The sequence below is a fragment of the Heterodontus francisci genome, chromosome 3 (genome assembly GCF_036365525.1).
Source record: "Heterodontus francisci isolate sHetFra1 chromosome 3, sHetFra1.hap1, whole genome shotgun sequence".
Classification (NCBI taxonomy): Eukaryota; Metazoa; Chordata; class Chondrichthyes; order Heterodontiformes; family Heterodontidae; genus Heterodontus; species Heterodontus francisci.
In genome coordinates this window covers 148,784,876-148,811,868 of record NC_090373.1, presented here as the reverse complement: position 1 = coordinate 148,811,868, position 26,993 = coordinate 148,784,876, and the positions used below count along the sequence as shown (strand labels likewise).

General features: G+C 43.5%; 1 protein-coding gene across 1 annotated transcript in view; it reads right to left on the bottom strand.

Moving 5' to 3' along the window:
• Positions 1–296: 296 nt before the first annotated feature.
• The window catches only part of LOC137362472 (hormonally up-regulated neu tumor-associated kinase homolog A), a 48,854-nt gene continuing 22,157 nt past the window's right edge, over positions 297–26,993 (bottom strand). The window contains exons 5-10 of the mRNA XM_068026851.1: positions 16,535–16,662; positions 15,218–15,353; positions 13,973–14,150; positions 13,737–13,820; positions 6,621–6,855; positions 297–1,536 (exon numbers count right to left, since the gene is read on the bottom strand). Of these exons, the coding sequence (XP_067882952.1) occupies positions 782–1,536; positions 6,621–6,855; positions 13,737–13,820; positions 13,973–14,150; positions 15,218–15,353; positions 16,535–16,662 (1,516 nt within the window). The 3' untranslated portion in view covers positions 297–781. The remainder of the gene's footprint in view (positions 1,537–6,620; positions 6,856–13,736; positions 13,821–13,972; positions 14,151–15,217; positions 15,354–16,534; positions 16,663–26,993) is intronic.

The window sequence follows — 26,993 nt, the reverse complement described above, 5'->3', positions numbered from 1 at the left end:
GGCCTTACGAGAAATGCTGATATCCCAAGAATAAATAAGAAAAATATCCAAAATGCATTATATAGGTGGATGAAGTAAAAGAGGATAAAGGATTATGGAAACAGGACAACTAAATATGATTAGGACCATTTGTTCACATGGAGTGTAAATGCCAATAAGGACTGGTTGGGCCAAATGGCCTATTGGCATGTTGTAACTTTTCCGTATTTCTGTGTATATCAACTCACCAAGGCTCCTTAGACAGCACCTTCCAAACCCGCGACCTCTATCACCTAGAAGGACAAGGGCAGCAGATGCATGGGAACACCACCACTTGCAAGTTTCCCTCCAAGCCACACACCATCCTGACTTGGGACTATATCGCCGTTCCTTCACAGTTGCTGGGTCACAATCCTGGAACTCCCTTCCTAACAGCACTGTGGGTGTATCTACTCCACATGGACTGAAGCGGTTCAAAAAGACAGCTCACCACCAACTTCTCAAGGGCAATTAGGGATGGGCAATAAATGCTGGCCTAGTCAGCGATGCCCACATCTCATGAACGAATAAAAAAAAATCAGGAGCTGTTTATTTATTAGTCAGGCCATCTGTTCTCTTTTGTGACCTTTTGTTCGCTTTTGTGGATCGTCTCTAAGAAACTGGGGAAGATTTGCCTTATTTGATAGTTGTAGTGAATAGTAAACTTATATGAAAAGAGCACATTTATGATTGCACTACAAATAGCCAACAATGGGAATCTTCCCTCACATATCCATCCATTGATCCTTGTGTGTCACATTATTTACACAAAGTCTAGCCTTAGTATTTCACCTTTTTTGTCTGACTTTGACTGAAATGCTGGTGACAACACTGGTAGATTTAAATCTGTTGGTTTCTGAGGTGCCTTAAGCTGAATGCAGTTCCTTCTGAATACGTTGTTGGTGAGAGAAGTTTGTGTTTTCTCCTTGGACTGACGCAAGCTCTTGACTATCAGAGTCTGCTGGCGAGAAGGCGGAAAAAGGGGATGTCTCCCACCATTTACCAAAAAAGGCGCCGAGCCATTTGTTCTATGGTGCGGTGTTCCAACCCAGGTGATTTTCTTACTGAGGTTATCTTTGAAAATACTTTGTTTGAGTTTTGGCAATGGGGAAAGCTGAGGTGTGTCAATTACCACAAAATTGTGCCCATCTTTTTCCTGATACCTCCAATTTGCTGTTGCTGATTGGTCTTCCATAGCTTGGAGAAGATCTTTAAACTTCGTTTCATGATAGGCTGCTGGGCTTTTGTAATGTCCTTTGCTCTCTAGCAAAGATCTTGGTGTTTTTTTACCAGGATTGCTTGTTGTTGGTTTGAGATTCCCTTCAATCTCCTGCTGACTTATTGGTTGCAAATGACCATCCTGTTTTTGTTTTTGATGGTCTTGTGTTTTAGCACTAACAGTCCCTTGGATGACCTCTGATTTACCTTGAAATTCTGAACAGGTTTGGTCAGATATCCCTCTGGATGAAGACTTGGGAGGTCCCAGGTGCACCAGTTCCCTATTTGCAAATTTAGAAACTGCAAATGATACAAAATTATTTTTTATAATTTGTTAGTAGCTATCAATTTATAGAATTTAACTTTCATCTCAGTTATATAGTTTTTTGTGCATACATAATTTAGCATTCAAGATGTGAAATAATGACTCAACTGTTTCTAGGAATGGATTAGTAAGAGATTACCCTTGTTCCATGTCCTGACTGATAAGTGCATTGGTACAAAGTGAAGTTAATACTTTCTCACAGAAACAAAATAACTAATCATAACTAGCATTAATTTAACAAAGTAAATCCTTTAGATCCTTAATAGTACTAAAGGTACTTAAAAGAACTAAAAACAAATAACTAAAATATGATTGAGTACAATTAGGGCTGCCAATGATTACAATAGTAATCGTGATTAATCTCTTGTTTGAAGATCTTAATCTCATTTCATCTCGGGTATAATTGGATATTTAATTGATACAATTACTCAGCCATCTCATTCAAATTTGCTTTATTACTACTATTATTGAATCTCATAAACTGAACTGTATATTGTGAAAAGTACTTGTGATACTTGGACTCAATAGTTACAAGTATCTGTCTTTCTTTCCAGTAAACCATCATGCAGTTTTTAAAATATAAACATCCAATTCACAAGTCCTTCCCTTTAAGTTTGCCTTTATTTTTTTTCTTTCAATTACTTTCTGTTGAATATTGGTCCACATTAATCATGATTAAATTTATTCTACTTGACAGACCTACGTTCTACTTTTACCTCATTTTGTCCATTTTTCCGGAACAAATTGAAGGAAAAACTTCTCAAAATCGGGTCGGGATCTCTCATGACTGCTCTGCACCCAGAGGGCAGGATTTTGTTCCTAACCTGACGTTGGCTTACGTTGGGGGGGGAGGGGGGGAAGGTGGTGGAGAATTGGAGGAGCAGCGACCGCCACAGAACCGGAATTGCTGGGCCCGATCTTTCTGGCGGAGGGGAAGCTCCGTGGTGGCCCCTTTGCCGCTCTGTGATGGGACTCGAGTTAGCATATTTAAATTACCTTTCTGCATTCATTCCCTGTGATCCTACCAGCCGTTTCCAATCTTGAACTCGATGTGTGGCACTCGCATGCCTTCACTTTCCCGTCCTTGAAAAGCTGGCAGCACCAAGGAGAGAGTCCTTGGTGCCTCCAAAGGTTGGTAAGTAATTTCCTGCTCTTATTCTTTTCTGTAGTGAATTCAGACAGTTGCAGTGAAGTGAAATCGTCAGAAATGAGGAGGATTGGAACTCTGCCTCCGTTTTTCATATATTGGCAAGGGGAGGGGACAGGGTCTACTCTGCATTTGTCTGTTGGGAGGGGGAAGGGGTCTATTCTGCATATATCTGTCGGCAAGGGGAGGGGGAAGGGCTCTACTCTGCATTTGTCTGTGGAGAGGGGGAAGGGTTCCACTCTGCATTTGGATAAATTGTTTGTGGGTGGGGGGGTGGGGTGGTGCGGGAGACAACTGGGAAACTCTACAGGTTGCTGTTGTCAGTGGTCCAGTGCAGGCAAATGAAATGATTGGCTCGCACTTATCTAAAGTTTTATCGTGAAGCCTCATGCCATAAAATATACCTCACACTGGAAGACTGCTGAAGCAAGGATGGACTCAAATCTCTGCCCAGATAGGTGAGAGTGCCCTTTTGAAGGAAACTGAAGTGATGAGGAGCAATGAGATGGGTATGATCCACCCTTGTTCCTGGATCCCCTTGCCATGTTGAGGCATCTCCGCCGGAGGTGAGCCCTAGAAGCAGGTGCAGGCCACCGAGGAACCTCCAAGATTCGAGCAGCAGCAGCAGCCGCCACCAAGGCGCAGAGTAGCCCACACACGCCAGTGAGTCTATAGGACTCGCATGACCTACCTCCAGATGTCTGAGTGCCAGTGTTTGAGATGACTATGGATGACCAGTGAGGCTGTCACACACCTCTGTGCACTGCTGAATAATGACCTGCAACCAATGGGCTTTGGTGGTCGCCCTATGCCTGTGGCCCTCAAAGTGACTGTGGCCCTAAACCTCTATGCCTGTGGATCATTTCAGGGATCAACCGGTGACATGTGTGGGGTCTCTCAATCTGCAATGCACCGCTGCATAAAGATCACTGATGCTTTGTACAGGAGAGTCAGGCTGAGATGGCCATTGGATTTGGGGCCATTGCTGGATTCCCACAAGTGCAGGGTGTCATTGACTGCAAGCATGTGGCCATCAAGGCTTCCACGGACCAACCAGCCGCCTTCATAAAGGCCTTTCACTCCATCAATGTCCAACTCATGTATGACCACAGAAAGCGTTACCTGCAAGTGTGTGCTCGCTTCCCAGGCAGCTGCCATGACCCATTCATACTGCGCCAGTTCCAGATGCCGCTGCTGTTCACTCCCCCCGCTCAACTTCAGGGGTGGCTTGTTGGGGAATAAGGTGTACTTATTAATGACAAAGCTTCTGATGCCAGTGAGCAACCCCAGCAATGATGCTGAAGAGCGCTACAATGCATGCCACGGCTCCACCTGAGCCACCGTCAAGCAGGCCATTGATATGCTGAAGATGCACTTCCACTACCTTGATAGATCTGATGGAGCCCTACAGTATACACCAAACAAGGCTGAGCACAGTGTTGCAGTCTGCTGTGTTCTGCACAACATCGCAGTAGAGAGGGGGAGGCCTTGCAGGATTGAGGCACAGGAGCAGGACACATCCTCCAACGATGAGGACGTGGAGGGCAACCAAGAACAACCAGAGCAGTGATGGAGGGCCAACTTGGCATGCAGCGAGCAAGGGAGGCAAGGCAACGACTGATAACCGCGCGCTTCCACAATCCCTGAAGTTCAACACATGTTCCTCAGAGCACAAAGCACTATCCTGCATCTGGTCTAAAGTCTTCTGTCTCTGTAACATCCATCTCTCCAGCTCTCCAGCATGACTGACAGCAGCTAACTGAGCCATTGCCCATGTGACTGCATCCGTGCAGTGTCACATTGTGCATATTGGTATGGCAATTATGTTATTGCTTACACTGGCAGTACTGTCGGGCTTATAATGTAATGGAAAGACATATAATCAATCCATGGTGCCATGCGTCATTCAAACAATGAAAGTTGATGATTGTCAGCCAACACATTTAATCAATTAGATGTGATTGGTCTCACCCGTAAATGTCCATATGTGCCAAGGTATCTTTTTAAAACATTTTCAGGTGCTCTTTTGTGGTGTAACCCTGGATTCACTGGTGGACAGGCTGAGGAGCCGGTGTCCACACTTGGGTCGCCCTTAGGGGCGACCCCAGATATGGAACGCAGCCTCTCCTCCTCCCTCTCAAGGCTCGTTGGAACCTCACTGTTCTCCGGAAAAGAACCAGCAGCAGGAACACTCTCCAAGCTCCTAGTCCTTCTCTCGCCCAGCCACTGCTGTGTTGCAGTTAAGCCCGAGACGAGGGTTTGCAGGTGATTGAGCATCTGTGGAATGTGGCTCTCTATGAGGGTCGCCATCCGCTCCATAGATGAAGCCGTGTGCTCATATGACTGGTACCTTTCAGCTGTCATGGCATGGATGGACACCCCCACCATGCAGCGCTGGCAGCCTTTTAAAGATGGCGCCAGCATCTGCTCCTGCATCAGGTGATGCTGTTCATGGCGTCGCTGAGGCCGCCCCCGCCCCCGCCCCCGCCCCCGCCATGTGATTGGGAGAGGTGGCCGCCGAGAATATGTAAAATGGCTGCCCCCTCATAATCACGGTGGCGTGGCAGCACCATTTTCATGTGGGACGGCCGCCATGTTCCTTGCCCACTGCTGCTCCCGGCAGCGGGAATACAAAATCCAGCACATATTGGATCGTGCAACACGGTAGTTTCTCAGGGAGCCTGCCATAAACAGGAGTTGAGCTCATTGTTTATGAAGTGGTTGTAGCACCTCAATTGTAAAATTGAAGAACAAATGGGCAAAGTTTGTGCCACACAGGTTTCATCCAATTTTTTACTATGCCTTAGGAGGGACCGCTGAAGGCTGATGGGAAAAGTCTCAAAGACTTTGAACATTTTAGTATTTTGCAGAATCAGAAGGAGCACCACCTGCAGATGCTGCTGGCCCAAGCTCATCCTTTCTTGTGATTGCCTTCCCTTGGCTCCCCACCACCACTCCCTGCTCAACACCCTCCCCCGCACCCCCCTCCCCCCCCCAAGGCCTACTTGCTATGGGCAGCGCAACAGGCCTACATTCATACAAATACTACCTGGGAGCTGCTTTCTGACATATGATTGCCCCCTCACAGCTCACCAGTTCTATGGAAATGTTATGTCATATATAGCACATTAGCCTACACGATTACTACGTGTCTAAGTATCACATAATGTTCTACACTGTTACTTCATATCATAAAATACAATACAATTGTGAAACTAGTGGATATGTAATTATCCAGTTCATTAGATCAGTCTCACTTAGCAAAACTCATTGCACTATTTTTAAATACACTGAGAGATAACTCATACTTGGGAAAATAGCCACTTCCACTAATTGCATCCTCCTAACTTATATCATCAGCAATTAATTTAAATAATCAAGTCAGTTAATACTTCTGTGCCTGTAAATCTAATTCCTTTCCTGAAATGCAATTGATGGACAGAAACAAGATCACAATGTGAGTTCGAATGAAGTAAACTCTCAGCTCAACAGTCCCCATCCTTCAGAGAGTACCAACCTACTGTTTTCCAATTACAGAATTTAGCTCTTTCTCAATCTATTCAAGTGTCCTAATTAAAACTATTTTAACGCTTTGCTCCAAATAGTTCCAGTGTGTGTTATTTTGCAGTAGTGAATGCTTTACAATGTAACATTAGTTGTTGAAAACAAAACTGCACTTAACTGCAGCATTGGACATCCAGTTAAAACTTCCTAGAATTGCCTCTGCCTATTTCATTGAACCCAACCTCCTGTTCCTGTCAGTGTGCAATATTTAATTGCACTGTGCCAGTGTGCAATGTTCAACTATATTGGTTTGGTTAAGTAGAACATCTCAAACTCGAATGTTATGAAAACTTCCATCTCCTTTGACAACAAAAACAACGCTTATTATAAACAATATTACAGTTGTACCTTCTGGGAAGCAATGGTCCTGATTTTCTAGAGAAATTGCAATCTCTTCTTCTTTAATAACCTCTTTCATTGCAGAGGTGTACGTGTGCAGCTGTTCCCTTGTCTCTGAATTCCTTCCATTCTCCAGATGTGCCTGTTCAGCAGTTTGCTTACTGCCATATGATGCTGACGGGAGATTTTGGTCTGGAGTTCTTGCTTCTGTCTGTTTGCTTTGCTTTGCTATTGTATTTCCTCTCTATGAATTATAAAAGAACCATGGGGTATTTGTATGAAACAATCTATAGTTTCTTACTGGAAAGAACGCTTAAATAACTAAAAGTTTCGAAGCATTCTTAGTTCTATTAAGACCATGATTATGATGTTTGGTACTAACTGGGTGCGTTCACCTGTTTTCACCTGTACGGAAAGTCCTCATCAGGGAACTCCTCTTTGCTGACGATGCTGCTTTAACATCTCACACTGAAGAGTGCCTGCAGAGTCTCATCGACAGGTTTGCGGCTGCCTGCAATGAATTTGGCCTAACCATCAGCCTCAAGAAAACGAACATCATGGGGCAGGACGTCAGAAATGCTCCATCCATCAATATTGGTGACCACGCTCTGGAAGTGGTTCAAGAGTTCACCTACCTAGGCTCAACTATCACCAGTAACCTGTCTCTAGATGCAGAAATCAACAAGCGCATGGGTAAGGCTGCCACTGCTATGTCCAGACTGGCCAAGAGAGTGTGGGAAAATGGCACACTGACACGGAACACAAAAGTCCGAGTGTATCAGGCCTGTGTCCTCAGTACCTTGCTCTATGGCAGCGAGGCCTAGACAACGTATGCCAGCCAAGAGCGACATCTCAATTCATTCCATCTTTGCTGCCTCCGGAGAATCCTTGGCATCAGGTGGCAGGACCGTATCTCCAACACAGAAGTCCTCGAAGCGACTAACATCCCCAGCTTGTACACACTACTGAGTCAGCGGCGCTTGAGATGGCTTGGCCATGTGAGCCGCATGGAAGATGGCAGGATCCCCAAAGATACATTGTACAGCGAGCTCGCCACTGGTATCAGACCCACCGGCCGTCCATGTCTCCGCTATAAAGACGTCTGCAAACGCGACATGAAATCCTGTGACATTGATCACAAGTCGTGGGAGTCAGTTGGCAGCATTCGCCAGAGCTGGCGGGCAGCCATAAAGACAGGGCTAAATTGTGGCAAGTCGAAGAGACTTAGTAGTTGGCAGGAAAAAAGACAGAGGTGCAAGGGGAGAGCCAACTGTGCAACAGCCCCGACAAACAAATTTCTCTGCAGCACCTGTGGAAGAGCCTGTCACTCTAGAATTGGCCTTTATAGCCACTCCAGGCGCTGCTTCACAAACCACTGACCACCTCCAGGCGCGTATCCATTGTCTCTCGAGATAAGGAGGCCCAAAAGAAAAAAAAGAACTAACTGGGTGCGTTCACCTGTTTCACGAGCAATCCAACCACTGCATCTGAAACTGCTAAGTAGTAGCACAGATTTTCACAGAGTTTAATAACACCTTGCTTTAAGAGGTGCCTTCACTTCTTAAGTAGGTGGAGGGACCCACCCGAAATCTCACCCTCCAATTGAGTGGGCTGCCCGTTGCCATTGAAAACATGTGGGCAGTCCTTCAGTGAAATGTAAATGATGCCAGACCATCAAAATGATGTGAGCCTTAGACGGATGACATCAGGCGGCCCAACTGCCCCGCCTACCGCCCATGTTAAAATTGACCCTCACATTTCAGCCACCTCCTTTCCAGGCTAAAAAGTCAAACCCCAATATTTCCTCATAACCCTGATCCCTGTGATTTGGGATCAGCCTTGTGGCATCTTGCTACACTACTTTCAATGTTTGAATGTCTTGTTGCTTGCCAACCAGAACTAGTTGCATTATTTAAGGTACAGAACAATTTGATCATTGCCTCCACTGACAGCTGACATGTTCTCCCCCTGTGGCAATATAGTTCAACATCCTATTAGCTTTGATGATAATTCGACTGAATTGGTTAGATATCGGCTTCATCCTTAGCTATGCAAGCCATTCATAAAGTTAGAAGTGTTTCTATATATTTTTTTGAAGACGCATGTATTTTAGAGCTGGACATTGTTTTATTTTGGAAAAACTGAAAAGACTTCATAGATGGGTTTCTTTTACCAGGGTCACTGAGAGGTCTAGCTTTGAAAACAAACACTTACTGGAAGGATCAAGGAGTGCTAAAAACAAGCCCTTACTGGAAGGCACCTGTTTTCAAATAATTACCCCCCAGGGGGAGATGTTTACAGAGAAGTGACAGGTCAAGATTTATAGCAGTCAGGAGGCTTGTCCCTTGTGACATTGTTTATGGTTTTGCTTTGTACAGTGAGTTAGGATATGGACAGTGGTTTAAAAAGACAGTTGGAGAAAAGCTTGCCAAGGAACCACCCCAACTCAGTCTGTTCCAGCAGTTTGAAAAAGCCTGCCAGTTTTCCATCTCTCAAGAAGCTGAGAAGCAAGTGCAAGAAACAGATTGAAACAGTTGCCGCATTTCTGCTATACACCCTGCTGGAAACCTCTGTTGCTGCATCGCCTCAAAAACCTACCCAAACTGATCTTCAACATTGCCTGAAAAGAACTGTTCTGAGGAGATTCCAGTGACAGCATTTGGGACGCCAAACCAAAACAAAGGATCTTTCCATATCTTCTCTTTCTTCTTCAAGAATTAGCAAGTATTTAGCCCAAGTGCTTTTTTAATGTTTTGTTTTGTAATAGAGCTCTAAAACGAATATCCCTTTATTTTTCCAGTTAATCGGTATATGTATGTGTGTGTGTGTGGCTAAGTAAAAAAGGGAACTTTTATATTTTGATCTGTGTGTTTATGCTTTGCTTCATTACTGGTGTTACGACCAAGGTGGGAGGAGTGCACTGTTTATTCTAGTTCCACTTCTCCACAGGTCACAACATATATTTAAATTTTTTCACACTTACCGATATGGCCGATCGTAGACTCTATTTTTATCCCAGAATAAAACACACCAACCAGGTTTCTTTAATTAACAACTACATTTTCAGTTTATTATAAAACTCGTCTTAACCAATAATGAAGCAAAGCATAAACAGATCGAAATATAAAAAGTTCCCTTTTTACCTTAGTCTCTCACAGATACACTTGTTAACTGGAAAAATAAAGGGATTTTTGTTTTTAGAGTTCTATTTCAGACAAAAAACACTTGGGCTGAATACTTGCTCATTCTTGAAGAAACAGCAGATGAGATATGTTGTGTTCCAAAACTGGCGTATAGTCTGGCCTCCGAGAACATGTAGACAGGTCGCTGGAATCTTTTAGAACAGTTCTTTTCAGGCGGCGTTGAGAATTAATTTAGCAGGCTTTTCTTCAAAGATAGTAGACAAGATGATTTGTCACAGTGGACATCTCAAGGTCTTCTAGAGTGGTGTTGGAAAGCTGAGCTGGGTTGTGGTCTTCTCTCCTTCCTTGGGAATTCTTTTCTTTCCTTGGGAGTTCTCTTCTCTACTTGGAAGTTCTCTTCTCTCCTTGGAAGTTCTTTTCCTTTTTATACAGTTCAACCCTAACTCAAAACAATTCAAAAGTGAAACCAACAACAGGAGATCAACTTTTTGACCTCCATCTTTCTTGACCTGTTACTTCTTTGTAAACAACTTCTCCAGGTGTCCAAAGTTCTCTGTTGTTTATTCAGCTGTAAGTCAGGTTGTTTCCCAGAAAGGCTTGTTGTTGTTGTTGCTGGAAGTCAGGTGGTTTCCCCCCAGAAAGGCTTGTTTTCCTCACAAGATCTCTCAGTGCCCCTTTTAAAAAAACATTTCCAGGGACTGTTTTTCAAAGTCAAGTGGCCTTTACATGACCCCCCTTTGAAAATCCCAACGTTTAACGTTTCTTCAACCTTTCAAAAATGAATCCTCAAAAAATATATTTAACAAAACAGAGAGGCACTTTTGTAACACTGGTTAAGACTTCTTTTATCATAAACTTAAAATTTTGTTGTTTATTAAAGAAACCTGGTTGGTGTGTTTTATTCTGGGATAAAAATAGAGTCTACGATTGACCGTATTGGTAAGTGGGAAAACATTAAATATATGTTGTGACTTGTGGACAAGTGGAACTAGAATAAATAGTGTACTCCTCCCACCTCAGTCGTAACAATAAGAACACAGGAACAGGATTAGACCACTCAACACCACAAGCCTGATTTGACATTCAGTTAAATCATGGCTGATTTGTAATTCCATTCATGGAGTATGAGTTAACAATTTTTCTTTCCTGTATGAAGCTCTTTTCACTTGTCTGCATCTACTATTGTTCTACCCACTTACTTATTTTACCAACTCATTCTTTTATTTCTCTTCTGCCTCCAATTCCACTGCTCCATCTAGTTTGGGTTCATATGCAAATTTGACCACTTTGCATTGAGTATCTGAATTTCATGTCATTTGAAGTATGAATGGTCCCAGTACTGAGCTCTAAGGTACCCCACTCAGTACTTTACCCCACTCCATTAAACATCCAGTCTATATTTTACCTTTCAGCCATTTTCTAATTCAATTCTTAATTTACCCTGAACCACTACAGCTTTGAGTAAAGCCCTTCCTATGGAACTTCATCAAAAGCCTTTTGACAGTCAAGGTACTCTGCATTATAAAGCTTCCACAGTCCACTTGGGTTGTCACCAGCATAAAGAAGTCAAGGACATTGCTCAGATCTCACCCTTCTGAATCCATGGTGACTACTGTTAACTAGGTTATTGCAGTACAGATAATCCTCAAGTTTACTACTAAATATTACTTTACATGAAATGGAAGCCAAAGGGTCTGAAGTTTCTGCTTTGTCATTCTTTTATGGACTCCAAATTAACCTGTTACCAATTGATAGATGTCTCCTCAGTCCCTCATAATGATTGTCAATGTCTCACAACTCTCCTCCCTAGTCTATATCAGCAGTCTTTGTATTCTTTCATGCCATCCATCATGTTTCATCTATCACTGAGGATTCATTTATTTTGGGCCCATTTAGCCTATCTAGGACTTTCATTTATAGGGAAGTTATTAATTATACCTGAGGGCAGGGGGGTGGGGGGGGGGGTGGAATTTCCACAGAGGTTTTCCCACTGAAGTTAAGGCAGGTGAGTAGAAGAGGTATGGAAACCCCAAAAAAGCGAAAAGGATGTAAAGTTTCAATCTAAGGAATCTCAGACAAGAAGTAGAAAAAGAATAAGTGCACATCAAAATTGTTAGGACTGTTAGGGTCATAATTATTATATTATTTGGATACCTTAACTGATACATTTACCTTTTAGCCATTTAGTTAGGTTTTACTGGATATTATAGCCTATGTTCAGACTGGCCAAGAGAGTGTGGGAAAATGGCGCACTGACACGGAACACAAAAGTCCGAGTGTATCAGGCCTGTGTCCTCAGTACCTTGCTCTACGGCAGCGAGGCCTGGACAACGTATGCCAGCCAAGAGCGACGTCTCAATTCATTCCATCTTCGCTGCCTTCGGAGAATACTTGGCATCAGGTGGCAGGACTATATCTCCAACACAGAAGTCCTTGAAGCGGCCAACATCCCCAGCTTATACACACTACTGAGTCAGCGGCGCTTGAGATGGCTTGGCCATGTGAGCCGCATGGAAGATGGCAGGATCCCCAAAGACACATTGTACAGCGAGCTCGCCACTGGTATCAGACCCACCGGCCGTCCATGTCTCCGTTATAAAGACGTCTGCAAACGCGACATGAAATCGTGTGACATTGATCACAAGTCGTGGGAGTCAGTTGCCAGCATTCGCCAGAGCTGGCGGGCAGCCATAAAGACAGGGCTAAATTGTGGCGAGTCGAAGAGACTTAGTAGTTGGCAGGAAAAAAGACAGAGGCGCAAGGGGAGAGCCAACTGTGCAACAGCCCCAACAAACAAATTTCTCTGCAGCACCTGTGGAAGAGCCTGTCACTCCAGAATTGGCCTTTATAGCCACTCCAGGCGCTGCTTCACAAACCACTGACCACCTCCAGGCGCGTATCCATTGTCTCTCGAGATAAGGAGGCCCAAAAAGAAAAAAAAAGATATAGCCTGAATGAGTCAACAAATGGCATTGCCAATGTTCACAGCATGTGACTTTATAGGCAATAACATTAAGATTCTTGACTCAAGTTGTGACTGTAAAGGAACCAAAATGGAATGAGTTCAAGCAACATAATCCGATTGCTCAGTGGGCATACATCCATAAAACAAAAATGCATTTAATACAGCATTAGTTGGCTGGCTTATTCTGAAAGGACACAATGAGAGTTGTTTTGGGAATTGGAAGATCAATGCTGCTTTTCATAGGGCAAGGTTAAGGAAGAGTCATAGTTTTTCTTTATGAGCATAATTTTAACCCTTACCACCTGGTTCTGCTGGGTAGGTGGACAGTTAAAGTCGCCATGTCCTGGAGACGCTAGGAGTTGATGGTTCCAGATTTTAACCTGCTCAATTGAGCAGGAGACAAGGACACCTTCCCAGAGCTGGCAGCTACTTTTTTACATAGGCATTTTGGGTCCCAATGATGTCATTGGGATGTGACTGCAGTTTTAACTAGGCGGTCTGAGCGGGAGGCTGCAGTGAGTACTCCACCAGATCAACCCAGTGATAAAAGAATTGGAACCAGAAGAGGCTCAAAAAGTATTTCTTTTTTTTTACCTTTTATTTTAAATTTTCCGTGTGGGGCCAATAGAAATGCCTGTTCCCATTTCTGTTCTCAAGGACCTTGTGAGACAGTCCTGGCAGCCAGTCCTGCCCCCTACCCGGTCTCAGCGGGCAGCCTCCAGGTCGTGTAATTTTCTGTCACTTCCCACCAACATCCTAGCCTGAGTGGGTGGTGAGATTTAAATGAGGCACTGGAGATAACATACCATAGGACTCATTTCTGGAGCATTGGTTGAGTTTCTAATTCACACTGCTACTCACCTGTCCCAAAACTAGCCCAGAGTTAAAAATCGAGCTATGCCTGTTTGGTGCTGACACTGAGTGCCTGTAGGGGGACAATATTCATTCCTTGGCATTCCTCTTCCACAATAAGCACAAAACTCCTGTAAAATTAAGAGGTGGCTAGTATCAATGTACCTGTTGAGTTGATCTTTTGTTAGGGGCGTTGTTCTCTGCTTGATCAATCCATAGAGTTTTAGATGATAAATTCCATTCTCTTGACTCAATTTTGTATGCAATAAAGCAAAGAATGAAAAAATATGGATGATAAACTACAAGCAGATTGGAATAAACAAACACTGTTTTTCAATAAAAGAGAACAGATCAACATTTTGGAAAGAATTCCAAAATATAGATGAACCAATATTTTGTACCTTCTTGTTTTTTATTCCTTTTTGGTATCGTGCCAATTTTTTCAGTAACAAATAGTAAGTTGCCATGCTGGGGGATGGCCTGTTATTGGTCAATGTGTTAATAATCTCTGTAAGCCCAAAACCCGTTTTCTCAGTCATAAAGTTTAAAACCACTGAGTTCAGTTCATCAGAATGAAGTCTACAAAATAAAGACATTATTACACAGGTTATTACCACAATATTATAAAATGTTGCTTTTATATATCAAAGACAGCATTAGGAGAAACAGGAAACCATATACATACTTGCACTGCTGCAGGCTAAGTAAGATTAAACCAAAACAGAACATTCTGGAAATACTCAGCAGGTCAGGGTGCATCTGTGGAAAGAGAAACAGAATTTACGTTTCAGGACTGTGTGACCTTTCATCATGACCTGAAATGTTAATTCTGTTTTTCACTCCACAGATGTTGCCTGACCCCCATGAGTATTTCCAACATTTTCTGTTTTTATTCCCCACCCCAGAGGGCTGTGGAAGCTCAATCATTGAGCATGTTCAAGGCAGAAATCGATAGATTTCTGGATACTAATGACATCACAGGATATGGGGATAAGTGAGGAAAAATGGCGTAGAGGTAGATGATCAGCAATGATCTGTTTGAATGGTGGAGCAGGCTCGATGGGCCAAATGGAGTGAAGAGAGAGTAAAGGTATTCTGGAGGGGAAAAGTCTGAGTGGGGTTGCCAGCTCACCTTCCTATGGGAATGAGGGACGCATCTCAAAATGGTACGTGTCTAATGTCATCATCTTTAGACAGCACAGCACAAGCTTGTCCCTTCTCATCCATTTTGGGTGGAAGTCACCCTCTCCTCCCTCCCATGTCTTTAAGCAGGTCGAAAAACACTCCATGTTTGGATAAATTAAATGGTCAGACAATTGATCTATATTATGATGCATTTCTTCAATATAGAAACTGGCACAAAATGAAATAATACATAGAACTTACATTAAAGTGTAGGAAAAGGCTTGTGAGGAAATTGGGCAAGTTTGTTGATTCATTTATCTAGCTTTTGATATCCCACTGTATCTCAATGCATATTCCATGCTTAGTGGAATGATAGATTGGGTTTGGGAACAAAATCCATTTTGCAGCAAAATGACTTTTTCCAAATTGATTTTGAATGCATATTGGAATGTTTCTTTTGCAAGAATGATTGCAGTGTTTCATGTCTGAAAAAAATCCACAGCTCACTGTTAGTAAAATACCTGTTCTTGTAAACAACTGAATGCAGTGGTCTTCGAATAAACCCTTCATTTAACCATTTCTTTTCCATTGCTTCTCTCACAGTGGGCCGTTTGGTTGGGTCAGGCTCGAGCAAGGAAAGCATGAAGTGTACAGCTCCTGAGAGGAAAGCATAGTTGTATGAGCTACATTCACAGGGTGATTGACAAGACAAGTTGGTGGAAACTATGTATCTCATGTGTATGGTAAAGTGTGAGGGGTTTAGCCAGGTCTCAGCTAAGTCAGCATAGAACGGTCAGAATTCCACTTGTTTGTATCTACCATTGGATTGCATTTATACTCCAGGCCCACATTGGAAAGGAAACTTGTTTATTTGTAGTTTTGTTGGTAAAATCACTCTGCTTATAGCATTAGCTCAAAAAGGCAAAAGCCATGTAACCCACCTGCTCTCCCTTAGAGCATAACTGAAACTGTTTAGAATCAGTCATTTGTTCAGATGAATGATCATCAACCTGAAACGTTAACTCGGTTTCTCTCTCCACAGATGTTACCAAACTTGCTGAGTATTTCCAGCGTTTTCTGTCTTTATTTCAGATTTCCAGAATTTGCAGTATTTGGTTCATGTATTTGTGCTGTGCCCCCCACCAGAACTGTTTAAATCTGCAGTAAATTTGTATTTAAGAGTCAGATTGCATAATATTTAAATAGTATCCTGGCTTCTGACTCAGAAGGCGATAGGTTCAAGCTTAATTCTGTAATTGAACACATAACCTGGGCTGGCATTTCAGTGTTGGAGGTGTCCTCTTTCAGATGAGATGTTAAAATGCCTACTGTTTCATATTAAAGGGTGCAGGGAGTGAGCAGGAGAGTGAGAGTAGGCTAGGTGACTCAGGTGGAGAAAACATTTTGGATGCTCTTCTCCATAATCATGGTGCATTTTATGTTCTCTCTTGACAGGATGACCAAGCATTTTGCATTACTCAGACTCAGCTTAAACTGATTGAGCAAACAGATTGCAGAGCATTTAACTACCACATGGCAGTGATCAATCAATGAGATAAGGCGACAAAGAAAATGATCACAGCATAAAATGTCGTTAGGAAAGTTTCTTATTGACAAAATGATCCAAGCCCTTCAGAGATGATGCTCAATAAGCACCAGCAGCATACAGGAGGAAGATGGCATTGAAAAAAACAAAAAAATGGATTACACACACACACACACACACACACACACACACACACACACACACACACACACACACACACACACACACACACACACACACACACACACACACACACACACACACATCCAAGTACCATCAACATGTCTGATACCTGAGGAGATTTCTGGTGGAATGGAACTAATTTCTCCGTTTACCATCTTCTGATGCAGCTGCTTGATGTTAAATGGTTCCACGGTAAATGGTAATGTGCCAGTGAGCATTGCAAACATACTGACTCCACTGTGAAGAAAAGACCATGCGGACTGTGTGAAGCATTGTCCATTTCAAAACTGCAGAATTAGCTGTGACATAATTGTTACTTCCAATGTAAAGAATGGTCAGCAAAATATTCTTTATCAAACACCAAAGACACAACCAATGCCAGTGGCTAGAATAGAATAAAGCAGCAGACTTTACTGACAATATCTACAGTTCAAATGAATCCCTAGAGATAAGGCAGAAGAAATTCATTCTACTATTAAATAAATGCAGAAATCAGAAATCTGAAACAAAAACAGAAAATGTCAACAGCTCGGGCAGCATCTGTGGAGCAAAGGGATTAGTTAACATTTCAGGTATGGTCCCTTCATCAAAACTAAAGGATTTTACAAATAAACTGTTTTTAAAAAGGAGCAGAATAAGCGGAAAGTGGAAACACACAAATATAGAATGACCTGTGATGTGCTTCGGTGGAAAACAGGAAGGCTATGAGACGATAGGAGACATAATGAGAGAGAAAAAAGACATAGTAAGGGTGTGAATAACTGAAGGAGTTGAGGATAGACAAATTGAAAAGCTGACAAACTGACCAAGCTCCAGAACGCTGGTAGAAAAAAGAACAGGCATTCTCTCTGCCAGTATCATCTTCCGATGGTCCCACCTCATGTACAAACCCACTGCTCCTCCAGCTCCCATCACCCCCATCATCATCTTATATGAGCACCGTCAGTATGAAGATTACTTTAAATTGGATATCCAGTTGTTGTTGTTTTCATATGGTCACACTCTTCCCACGGAGAATAGTATGAAATAATGGGAAAATTCATAGACTGATTAAACATCAGACAGGCCGCAATGTGAATTCTCCTTACAGGGCTGTGACCATATTTGTAATACCAGCCAATAGGGTGGCTAGTCCCTTATGGCAAAAGGGTATTATGGGCTCCCACAGCCTATACGAGGTCAGATTGGATGGGACCACCCACACACACTGGATCTGAGATTTCCACCTGATATCAACTCAGAATTCAGAGCCAGAGCTCTGGTTTCTGCTCATCAGCACTGTCTGGAGTGTGGTTTAACCCTGGATCTTTTGACTCAGAAACAGGAAAGCTACTCCTAAACCAAAGGCTCATTACTGGATATCTGTTGTGGTACTTGTCCAAAATTGCAAAACACACATTTTGAGGGGTTGGCGAGGAAGGGGAGAGGGGAAAGCTAAGGAGAGAGCATGGAAAAATAATAGGAAATTTAGACCTTTGTCTTTCTATATTTGTTTACCACAGAGCTCATTACAAAGCAGATATTATTTATGAAATATAATTACCCTCAGAAAATTTGCTAAAAAATATTTTGTGTAATCCATAATCAAAGCCAGCCTCTTCAATTAAAAGTGCACAGGAAAGTATTCGCTAGTTTTCATTAGCTGTATTATACTTCATAGACTATCTGATGATGACTCAGTTTACAGAACAGCTTCACAAGCAGTTTATTAATTTACAAGTATAGAAACAGTAAAGTGTTTCTCTCTCACACTTACAAGAGTTTGTTTCTTTTTCATGCCATTTGCCAGAAGTTATATCACATTAGTTTTTCCTTTTGTGCCTTTGGTTTACAGCTGGCACTAATGACTTTAAAAAGGTACTGTAAAGCCCTCAGAGCTCCAAAGGATCTTTCCAATCTCCACACACAGTATAACGTTACATGTTTACACACACTCACACAGACTGATAAAGCAGCTCATCATATCAAATTATAAGCTCGTCATTAATCAAAATGGAATTTCAGTTGGAGCTAAGGGAATAGTATTTTAAAGCAGAAGTGCTATTCTAGCAAACTGTTATTCTCTGAGAATACTGGGAATGAGTCTGTCACTTAAAGTTCATACAGCAGATAGGTATTGAATAATGTATACATATATAATAGTGTATGTATTGATTCATTAATATGTGCATTCAACTTTTCCTACAGATTAGGAAACATTCTGAGACTGTTAACAGATACTAGGCAACATTAATGATTTACTAGATTTAGGGAAATATTGCTCAATATGGCCTCTACCAATCCATCACTATGATCCTCATCAATTATAAAATGTAGCTTTGACACCTTTATTAAAAGAGGCAGTGTTGTCATATTGGGGAATTTTTGAAAGTTCACAGATATTCAATTCGGGACAGAGCATACAGAAGTCTATAGAACTCACAGAGCCACAATCTGAAGGTTGTGACAAGTTGTCCTACGTTAGACACAAAGGGTAAAATTTATGGGTCTGCATTCTCAGTGGGAAACCATGCCGAAAACGAGGCCGAGTCACAGAACTGAGCTTGGATGTCAGTGTACCTGATTTGTGTCCCTCATGATTTTTTGTGTTATTAACTTTGTTGAAAAATGTGAGAGCTGTGTAATCGACACATTGATTTTCACATCTAGTTCTGTGCTCTGCCCTCCTGTTGAGCAAGGCTCCCCACTGAGAATGCAAACTATGTCAGTGGTCATGCAGCATACAGGCCTCCTCCCAATCAACTTCATCTAACCCCGTTGGCTTAACCTTCAGCATGGATTTACTAGAGGTGCGGGAGTAGGTTTACAAACAGCGATCTCAATTGTGATATCACAGGAGATCTAGAAAGAGGATGGGAAAAAAATTAACAAAGTTTCTTCATATTAAATGGGAATTGCCTCAGCTAAAATAGAGAAAGAAGAAATTTCATATGAATATGTTAAACACTTGAACACCAGTGTCCCAGGGAGTAACTGTAAGGTCCAATATTATTATAAGCTGAGGCTCTATTTGTAAAATATTAAAGAGTGTTAAGTGTTCTTATGCTTGCATCTCAAGACTTAATTTGATAGTCAACGGGATTGAATTTCTGCACGGGTTGTCTTTTCTTTCTGGTCCACCAGAACATCAGTGGGAAAGCCACAGAAATGACGGAGAAATGTTTGTGAAGGGCAAACTGACTGACTGACAGATCTATAAGAAGAGAAATTAATGTTAATGATAATGAATGAAAACAAAACATTTTTCTGCCTGTTATTTTAAGGCATGGATTAATGTCTCCATTAGAATAGCAGTGTCATGGGAACATGTTGGGGTGTCTTGACCGCTGGAGTGCTAATCTGGTGGAACGGATTGTCCGCCCATTATACAATCCACCTGATTTTCATTCCAATATTGGTGGGTGATTTGCTGAGCCAGGTTACTGTCCAAGTGGTGAAGACGATTCTCTACCCTGTCCAGCTTTCATCCACAATCATCTTCGATAGTAATTTCTTGCCTCTGGTATTTGGAGTTGGAAAAAAGCAAGATTGTTAGGAAAAATGAAATAAAAACAGAAAGTGCTGGAAATACTCAGTAGGTCAGGCAGTATCTGTGGAGAGAGAAGCAGAGTTAATGCTTCAGGTCTGTGACCTTTCATCAGAACTGGCAAAGGTTAGAAATGTAAAACGTTTTAAGCAAGTGGGTGTGGTGGGGGGGGGGGGGGGAAGAGAAAAAAAGGGAAGGTGTGTGATAGGACAGAGGGCTGGAGAGATTAACTGACAAGGAGATCATGAGGCAAAGGCAAAGAGAGTGTGCTAGTGGGGTGATGAAAGACAAAGCATTAGTGCAGAGAGAGTGTTAATGACAGAATAATGACAGCCAATAGCACAAACATGAAAAACTCAGTTTAAGGCAGGCACATGGTAAAAAAAAAGAGAAAACAAAATAAAGTAAAATAATAAAAAAGGGCCAGTCATGCTCTGAAATTAATGAACTCAATGTTCAGTCCGGAAGGCTGTAGAGTGCCTAATCGGAAAATGAGGTGCTGTTCCTCGAGCTTGCATTGATGTTCACTGGGGCAGCCTGGGGCAGATATTTTGGCAGAAATATCCAGTCATGGATGAGCTGGATGTACAGCCAACAAAATCGGAACTCAGTGATGCCATTGATTCTCTAGACAGCAGAAAAGCCCCTGGGAAGGACAGCATTACCCCTGAAATATTCAAGAGTGCCAAGCCTGCTATACTTTCAGCACTCTACAAACTGCTTTGCCTGTGCTGGGATGAGGGAGCAGTACCAAAGGACATGCGTGTGGCAATATCATCACCCTCAATAAGAACAAGGGTGACCGCGGTGACTGCAACAACTACCGTGGAATCTCCCTGCTCAGCATAGTGGGGAAAGTCTTCGCTCGAGTCGCTTTAAACAGGCTCCAGAAGCTGGCCGAGCGTGTCTACCCTGAGACACAGCGTGGCTTTCGAGCAAAGAGATCCACCATTGACATGCTGTTCTCCCTTTGCCAGCTACAGGAGAAATGCCGCGAACAACAGATGCCCCTCTACGTTGCTTTCATTGATCTCACCAAAGCCTTTGACCTCGTCAGCAGACGTGGTCGCTGCAGACTACTAGAAAAGATCGGATGTCCACCAAAGCTACTAAGTATCATCACCTCATTCCATGACAATATGAAAGGGACAATTCAGCATAGCAGTGCCTCATCAGACCCCTTTCCTATCCTGAGTGGCGTGAAACAGGGCTGTGTTCTCGCACCTACACTGTTTGGGATCTTCTTCTCCCTGCTGCTCTCACATGCGTTCAAGTCTTCAGAAGAAGGAATTTTCCTCCACACAAGATCAGGCGGAAAGTTGTTCAACCTTGCCCGTCTAAGAGCGAAGTCCAAAGTACGGAAAGTCCTCATCAGGGAACTCATCTTTGCTGACAATGCTGCATTAACATCTCACACTGAAGAGGGTCTGCAGAGACTCATCAACAGGATTGCGGCTGCCGGCAACAAATTTGGACTAACCATCAGCCTCAAGAAAACGAACATCTTGGGACAGGACGTCAGAAATGCTCCATCCATCAATATCGGCAACCACGCTCTGGAAGTGGTTCAATAGTTCACCTACCTAAGCTCAACTATCACCAGTAACCTGTCTCTCGATGCAGAAATCAACAAGCGCATGGGAAAGGCTTCCACTGCTATGTCCAGACTAGCCAAGAGAGTGTGGGAAAATGGCGCACTGACACGGAACACAAAAGTCTTAGTGTATCAAGCCTGTGTCCTCAGTACCTTGCTCTATGGCAGCGAGGCCTGGACAACGTACGTCAGCCAAGAGCGACGTCTCAATTCATTCCATCTTCGCTGCCTCCGGAGAATCCTTGGCATCAGGTGGCAGGACCGTATCTCCAACACAGAAGTCCTCGAGGCGGCCAACATCCCCAGCTTATACACCCTACTGAGCCAGCGGCACTTGAGATGGCTTGGCCATGTGAGCCACATGGAAGATGGTAGGATCCCCAAAGACACATTGTACAGCGAGCTCGTCACTGGTATCAGACCCACCGGCTATCCATGTCTCTGCTTTAAAGACGTCTGCAAACGTGATATGAAGTTCTGTGACATTGATCACAAGTCGTGGGAGTCAGTTGCCAGTGATCGCCAGAGCTGGCGGGCAGCCATAAAGGCGGGGCTAAAGAGTGGCAAGTCAAAGAGACTTAGCAGTTGGCAGGAAAAAAGACAGAAGCGCAAGGGGAGAGCCAACTGTATAACAGCCCCGACAACCAACTTTATCTGAAGCACCTGTGGAAGAGTGTGTCACTCTAGAATTGGCCTTTATAGCTACTCCAGGCGCTGCTTCACAAACCACTGACCACCTCCAGGCGCATACCCATTGTCTCTCGAGACAAGGAGGCCAAAGACGAAGAAGTGAAGAAAATTTGCAGGCAGCCTGGGGCAGATATTTTGGCAGAAAAATGTGTTCATGTAGCACTGCTTCAAGTGCTGCTGCGCAGACTTAGGTTGATTCCCCAAGGTCAGACAGCACCCTGGGCCACTACCTGCTCAGCATATAAGCAGTCTCCAGTGAGGAACACTGCATGAGCTATGCAAGTAGCGGCCCTCGGTGCTGCCTGCTCCCAGGGGAATCAACATATGTCTGTGTAGCTCCACGTGAAGCCGTGTACATGAACTAATTTTCCCCCTTTGTTTTTGTCTTCCTGTAATGTGAGATCATATTTGACTTTGTGCTTCTGGCAGGGTGTTTCACCTGGCGGCAATGAACATTGGAAATTTGGAGCGGGTGCGGGGGACAGTGGCTTGAAAATCATGTATCACATGTGCCTGAATTTTCAATATATATTACTGGCAGATGAGGCTCCCTGCTGGGAATGCAAAGTCAAAAGATTATCGTAGTGAGATTTCTGTCCATTGATTGTGAATGGGTGGCTCTTCTTGCCCACGGAGCTGTGTTTATTTTTTAAGTGTGGCCTATTTCAAGATATTTTACATTTTAAAATGAGTCTCAATCCAAATGACCGGTCTAACCACTGAAGCAGAACTAAAAATGAACAGAGTGGATCTATCTTCTTTGGCATTTAAGAAAATGAATGGTGATCTCATTGAAATGTGTAAAATTCTTAGAGGGCTTGACAGGATAAATGCAGAGAGGCTGTTTCCCCTGGTTGAAGAGTCTAGCATTAGAGGGTCACAGTCTCAGAATAAGGGGTTAGTCGTTTAGCACTGAGATGAGGAGAAATTACTTCACTCAGAGGCTTGTGGATCTTTGGAATTCTTTACTCCAGAGGGCTGTGGATACTCAGTCAATGAGCATACTCAAGACTGACATCAATAGATTTTTGTCCACTAAGGGAATCAAGGGATATAGGGATAGGCGGGAAAGTGGAGTGATGTAATAGTTCAGTCAGGAACTTATTGAATGGCATAACAAGCTGGAGGGACAGCATGACCTACTCCTGCTCCTTTTTCTTCTGATCTTCTTAAATATCATGAGAGGAGTTCTGCAGGAAAATGTCTACTCCCAGCCTGCATCTAACTAGTTCAAAAATGGGGTGAAACTGGTAAATGTAACAAGTTTCACTGTGTCAGATTAGGTTTCTGAAAGACTGCAGAGGGCACTTTTCCTTTAAGGCATAACAAGTTTGCAGTCACCATGCTTTTACAAATAAAATCCATGAGTCATTTTTGCTTCTTTGTAGGGGGTAAAACAGTTGAGTGATCAGGAACAGCAAATGAACTCCAAAGTCTCATTTTTACTTTACAGCATTCAGATGATCACCTTTATCGTTCTTTAAATCTCCAGCGTATGATCCATTGCTATAAATTACAACTGGAAATTTGAGAACAAGTTTGAACATTATCAGGTGGAGGAAGCACTGAGAGTGGCAAGGTCACAGAATGTACTCTGCGTGGAGGAATTCAATGTCCATCACCAAGAGTGGCTCGGTAGCACCACTATTGACTGAGCTGGCCAAGTCCTAAAGGACATAACTGCTAGACTGGGTCTGCAGCAGGTGGTGAGGGAAACAACAAAAGGGAAAAATATACTTGACCACGTTCTCACCAATCTGCCTGCCGCAGTTGCATCTGTCCATGACAGTATTGATAGGAGTGACCACTGCACAGTCCTTGTGGAGACAATGTCCTGCCTTCACATTGAGGATACCCTCCATCGTGTTGTGTGGCACTACCACCATGCTAAATGGGATAGATTTCGAACAGATCTAGCAACACAAAACTGGGCAAACATGAGGCGCTGTGGGCCATCAGCAGCAGCAGAATTGTACTCAACCACAATCTGTAACCTCATGGCTGGCAAATCCACCACTCTACCATTACCATCAAGCTGCGGGACCAACCCTGGTTCAATGAAGAGTGCAGGAGTGCATGCCAGGAGCAGCACCAGGCATACCTCAAAATGAAGTGTCAACCTGGTGAAGCTACAACCCAGGACTACTTGCATGCCAAACAATGTAAGCAGCATGCGATAGGCAAAGCTAAGCGATCCCATAACCAACAAATCAGATCTAAGCTCTGCAGTCCTGCCACATCCAGTTGTGAATGGAGGAGGTGGCTCCACAAATATCCCCATCCTCAAAGATGGGGGAGCCCAGCACATCAATGCAAGAGATAAGGCTGAAGCATTTGCAACAATCTTCAGTCAGAAGTGCCAAGTTGATGATCCATCTTGGCCTCCTCCTGAAGTCCTCAGCATCACAGATGCCAGACTTCAGCTCATCTGATTCACTCTGTGTAATTTCAAGAAACAACTGAAGGCACTAGATACTGTAAAGGCTATGGGCCCTGACAATATTCTGACAATAGTACTGAAGACCTGTGCTCCAGAACTTGACACACCCCTAGTCAAGCTGTTCCAATACAGTCACAACACTGTCATCTACCTGGCAATGTGGAAAATGGCACAGGTATGTCCTGTGCAAAATAGCAGGACAAGTCCATCCCAGCCAATTACCCACCCCCCCCACCCCCAATCAGTCTACTGTCCATCATCAATAATGTGATGGAAGGTGTCATCAACAGTGCTCTCAAGCAGCACTTGCCTAGCAATAACCTGCTCAGTGATGCTCAGTTGGATTCCGCCAGGGCCACTCAGCTCCTGACCTCATTACAGCCTTGGTTCAAAGATGAACAAAAGAGCTGAACTCAAGAGGTGAGGTGAGAGTGACTGCCCTTGACATCAAGGCAGCATTTGACCGAGTTTGGCATCAAGGAGCCCTAGCAAAACTGGAGTCAATGGGCATCGGGGGAAAACTCTCTGCTGGTTGGAGTCGTACCTAGCGCAAAGGAAGATGGTTGTGGTTGTTGGAGGTCAATCATCTCTGTCCCAGGACATCACTGCAGGAGTTCCTCAGGGTAGTGTCCTAGGCCCAACCATCTTCAGCTGCTTCATCAATGACCTTCCTTCAATCATAAGGTCAGAAGTGGGGATGTTCGCTGATGATTGCACAATGTTCAGCACCATTCGCGACTCCTTAGATAGTGAAGCAGTCTGTGTAGAAATTCAGCAAGATCTGGACAATATCCAGGTTTGGCCTCAGAAGTGACAAATAACATTTATCGCCACACAAGTGCCAGGCAATGACCATCACCAACAAGAGAGAATCTAACCATGTGCCCTTGACATTCAATGGCATTACGATTGCTGAATCCCTCACTTTCAACATCCTAAGGGTTACCATTGACCAGAAACTGAACTGGAGTAGCCATATAAATACTGTGGGTACAAGAGCAGGTCAGACGCTTGGAATCCTGTGGTGAGTAATTCACCTCCTGTCTCCCCAAAGCCTGTCCACCACCTACAAGACACAAGTCAGGAGTGTGATGGAATACTCTCCACTTGCCTGGCTGGGTGCAGCTCCAAGAACACCCATGAAGCTCAACGCCATCCAGGACTAAGCAGCCCGCTTGACTGGCACCCCATGCACTATCATTCACTCCTTCCACCACCGACGAACAGTGGCAGCAGTTTGTACCATCTACAAGATGCACTGCAGCAACGCTCCAAGGCTCCTTAGACAGCATCTTCCAAACCCACGACCTCTACCACCTAGAAGAACAAGGGCAGCAGGTGCATGGGAACACCGCCACCTGCAAGTTCCCCTCCAAGCTACACACCATCCTGACTTGGAACTATATCGCTGTTCCTTCACTGTCGCTGGGTCAAAATCCTGGAACTCCTTTCCGAACAGCACTGCAGGTGTACCTACCCCACATGGACTGCAGTGGTTCAAGAAGGCAGCTCACCACCACCTTCTCAAGGGCAACTAGGAATGGGCAATAAATGATGGCCTAGCCAGCGACTCCCACATCCCTGGAATGAATAAAAAGTATATTTTTTACAAACTGAAGAATGCCACCTGCGGCTGATTAGTTTGCTGGAGCAACTTTGTTAAGAAGTTGAAACCCAGGGAAGATCGTCAATCCTATCCTTTCTTGGATAAGTTTGGCCATTGCTCAAATACTTTCCCACTTTGCTTCCCCATGCAGTGACAGTTGGTAAAGATCAGACGAACAATGTGAACTGTAACTTGAAGGAGCTGTGGAATCCAGCTGATCAGCAGAAATTTTACAGCTTTTGCTTGCTTCTGTTTCATGCTGTCCGAATCCTCTAAAACAGTGACATGAAACGTGAACAATACAGTAGCTAGATTTGTAATAGTTTTGAAACCAGGCTTGTAATTTTATAAGACAAAAGCAAAATATTGCAGATATTGCAAATCTGAAGCAGAAGATGATGGAAGCTCTTAGCCAAGTTAGGCAACATCTGTGGAGAAACAGTTAGCAGGGGCAATTTTAACCTAGTCTACCCATCAGGAAACTGATGGGATTGGTTGGAACACTCGTCTTACACCTCACCTGATTTGACTCTTCATTGAAGAATGGAGAATAATGTTGGGTGGGCTGTAAATCCAGCGTTCTAATTTATCCTGTAGGTTTCCCACTCGTCGCCAGGTTAAAACTGCCCCCAACACTTCAGGCTGATGATCGTTCATCAGATTCAACAGCATTTTCTGTTTTTATTTGTAATTTTGTGTGCAATTTTTTAGG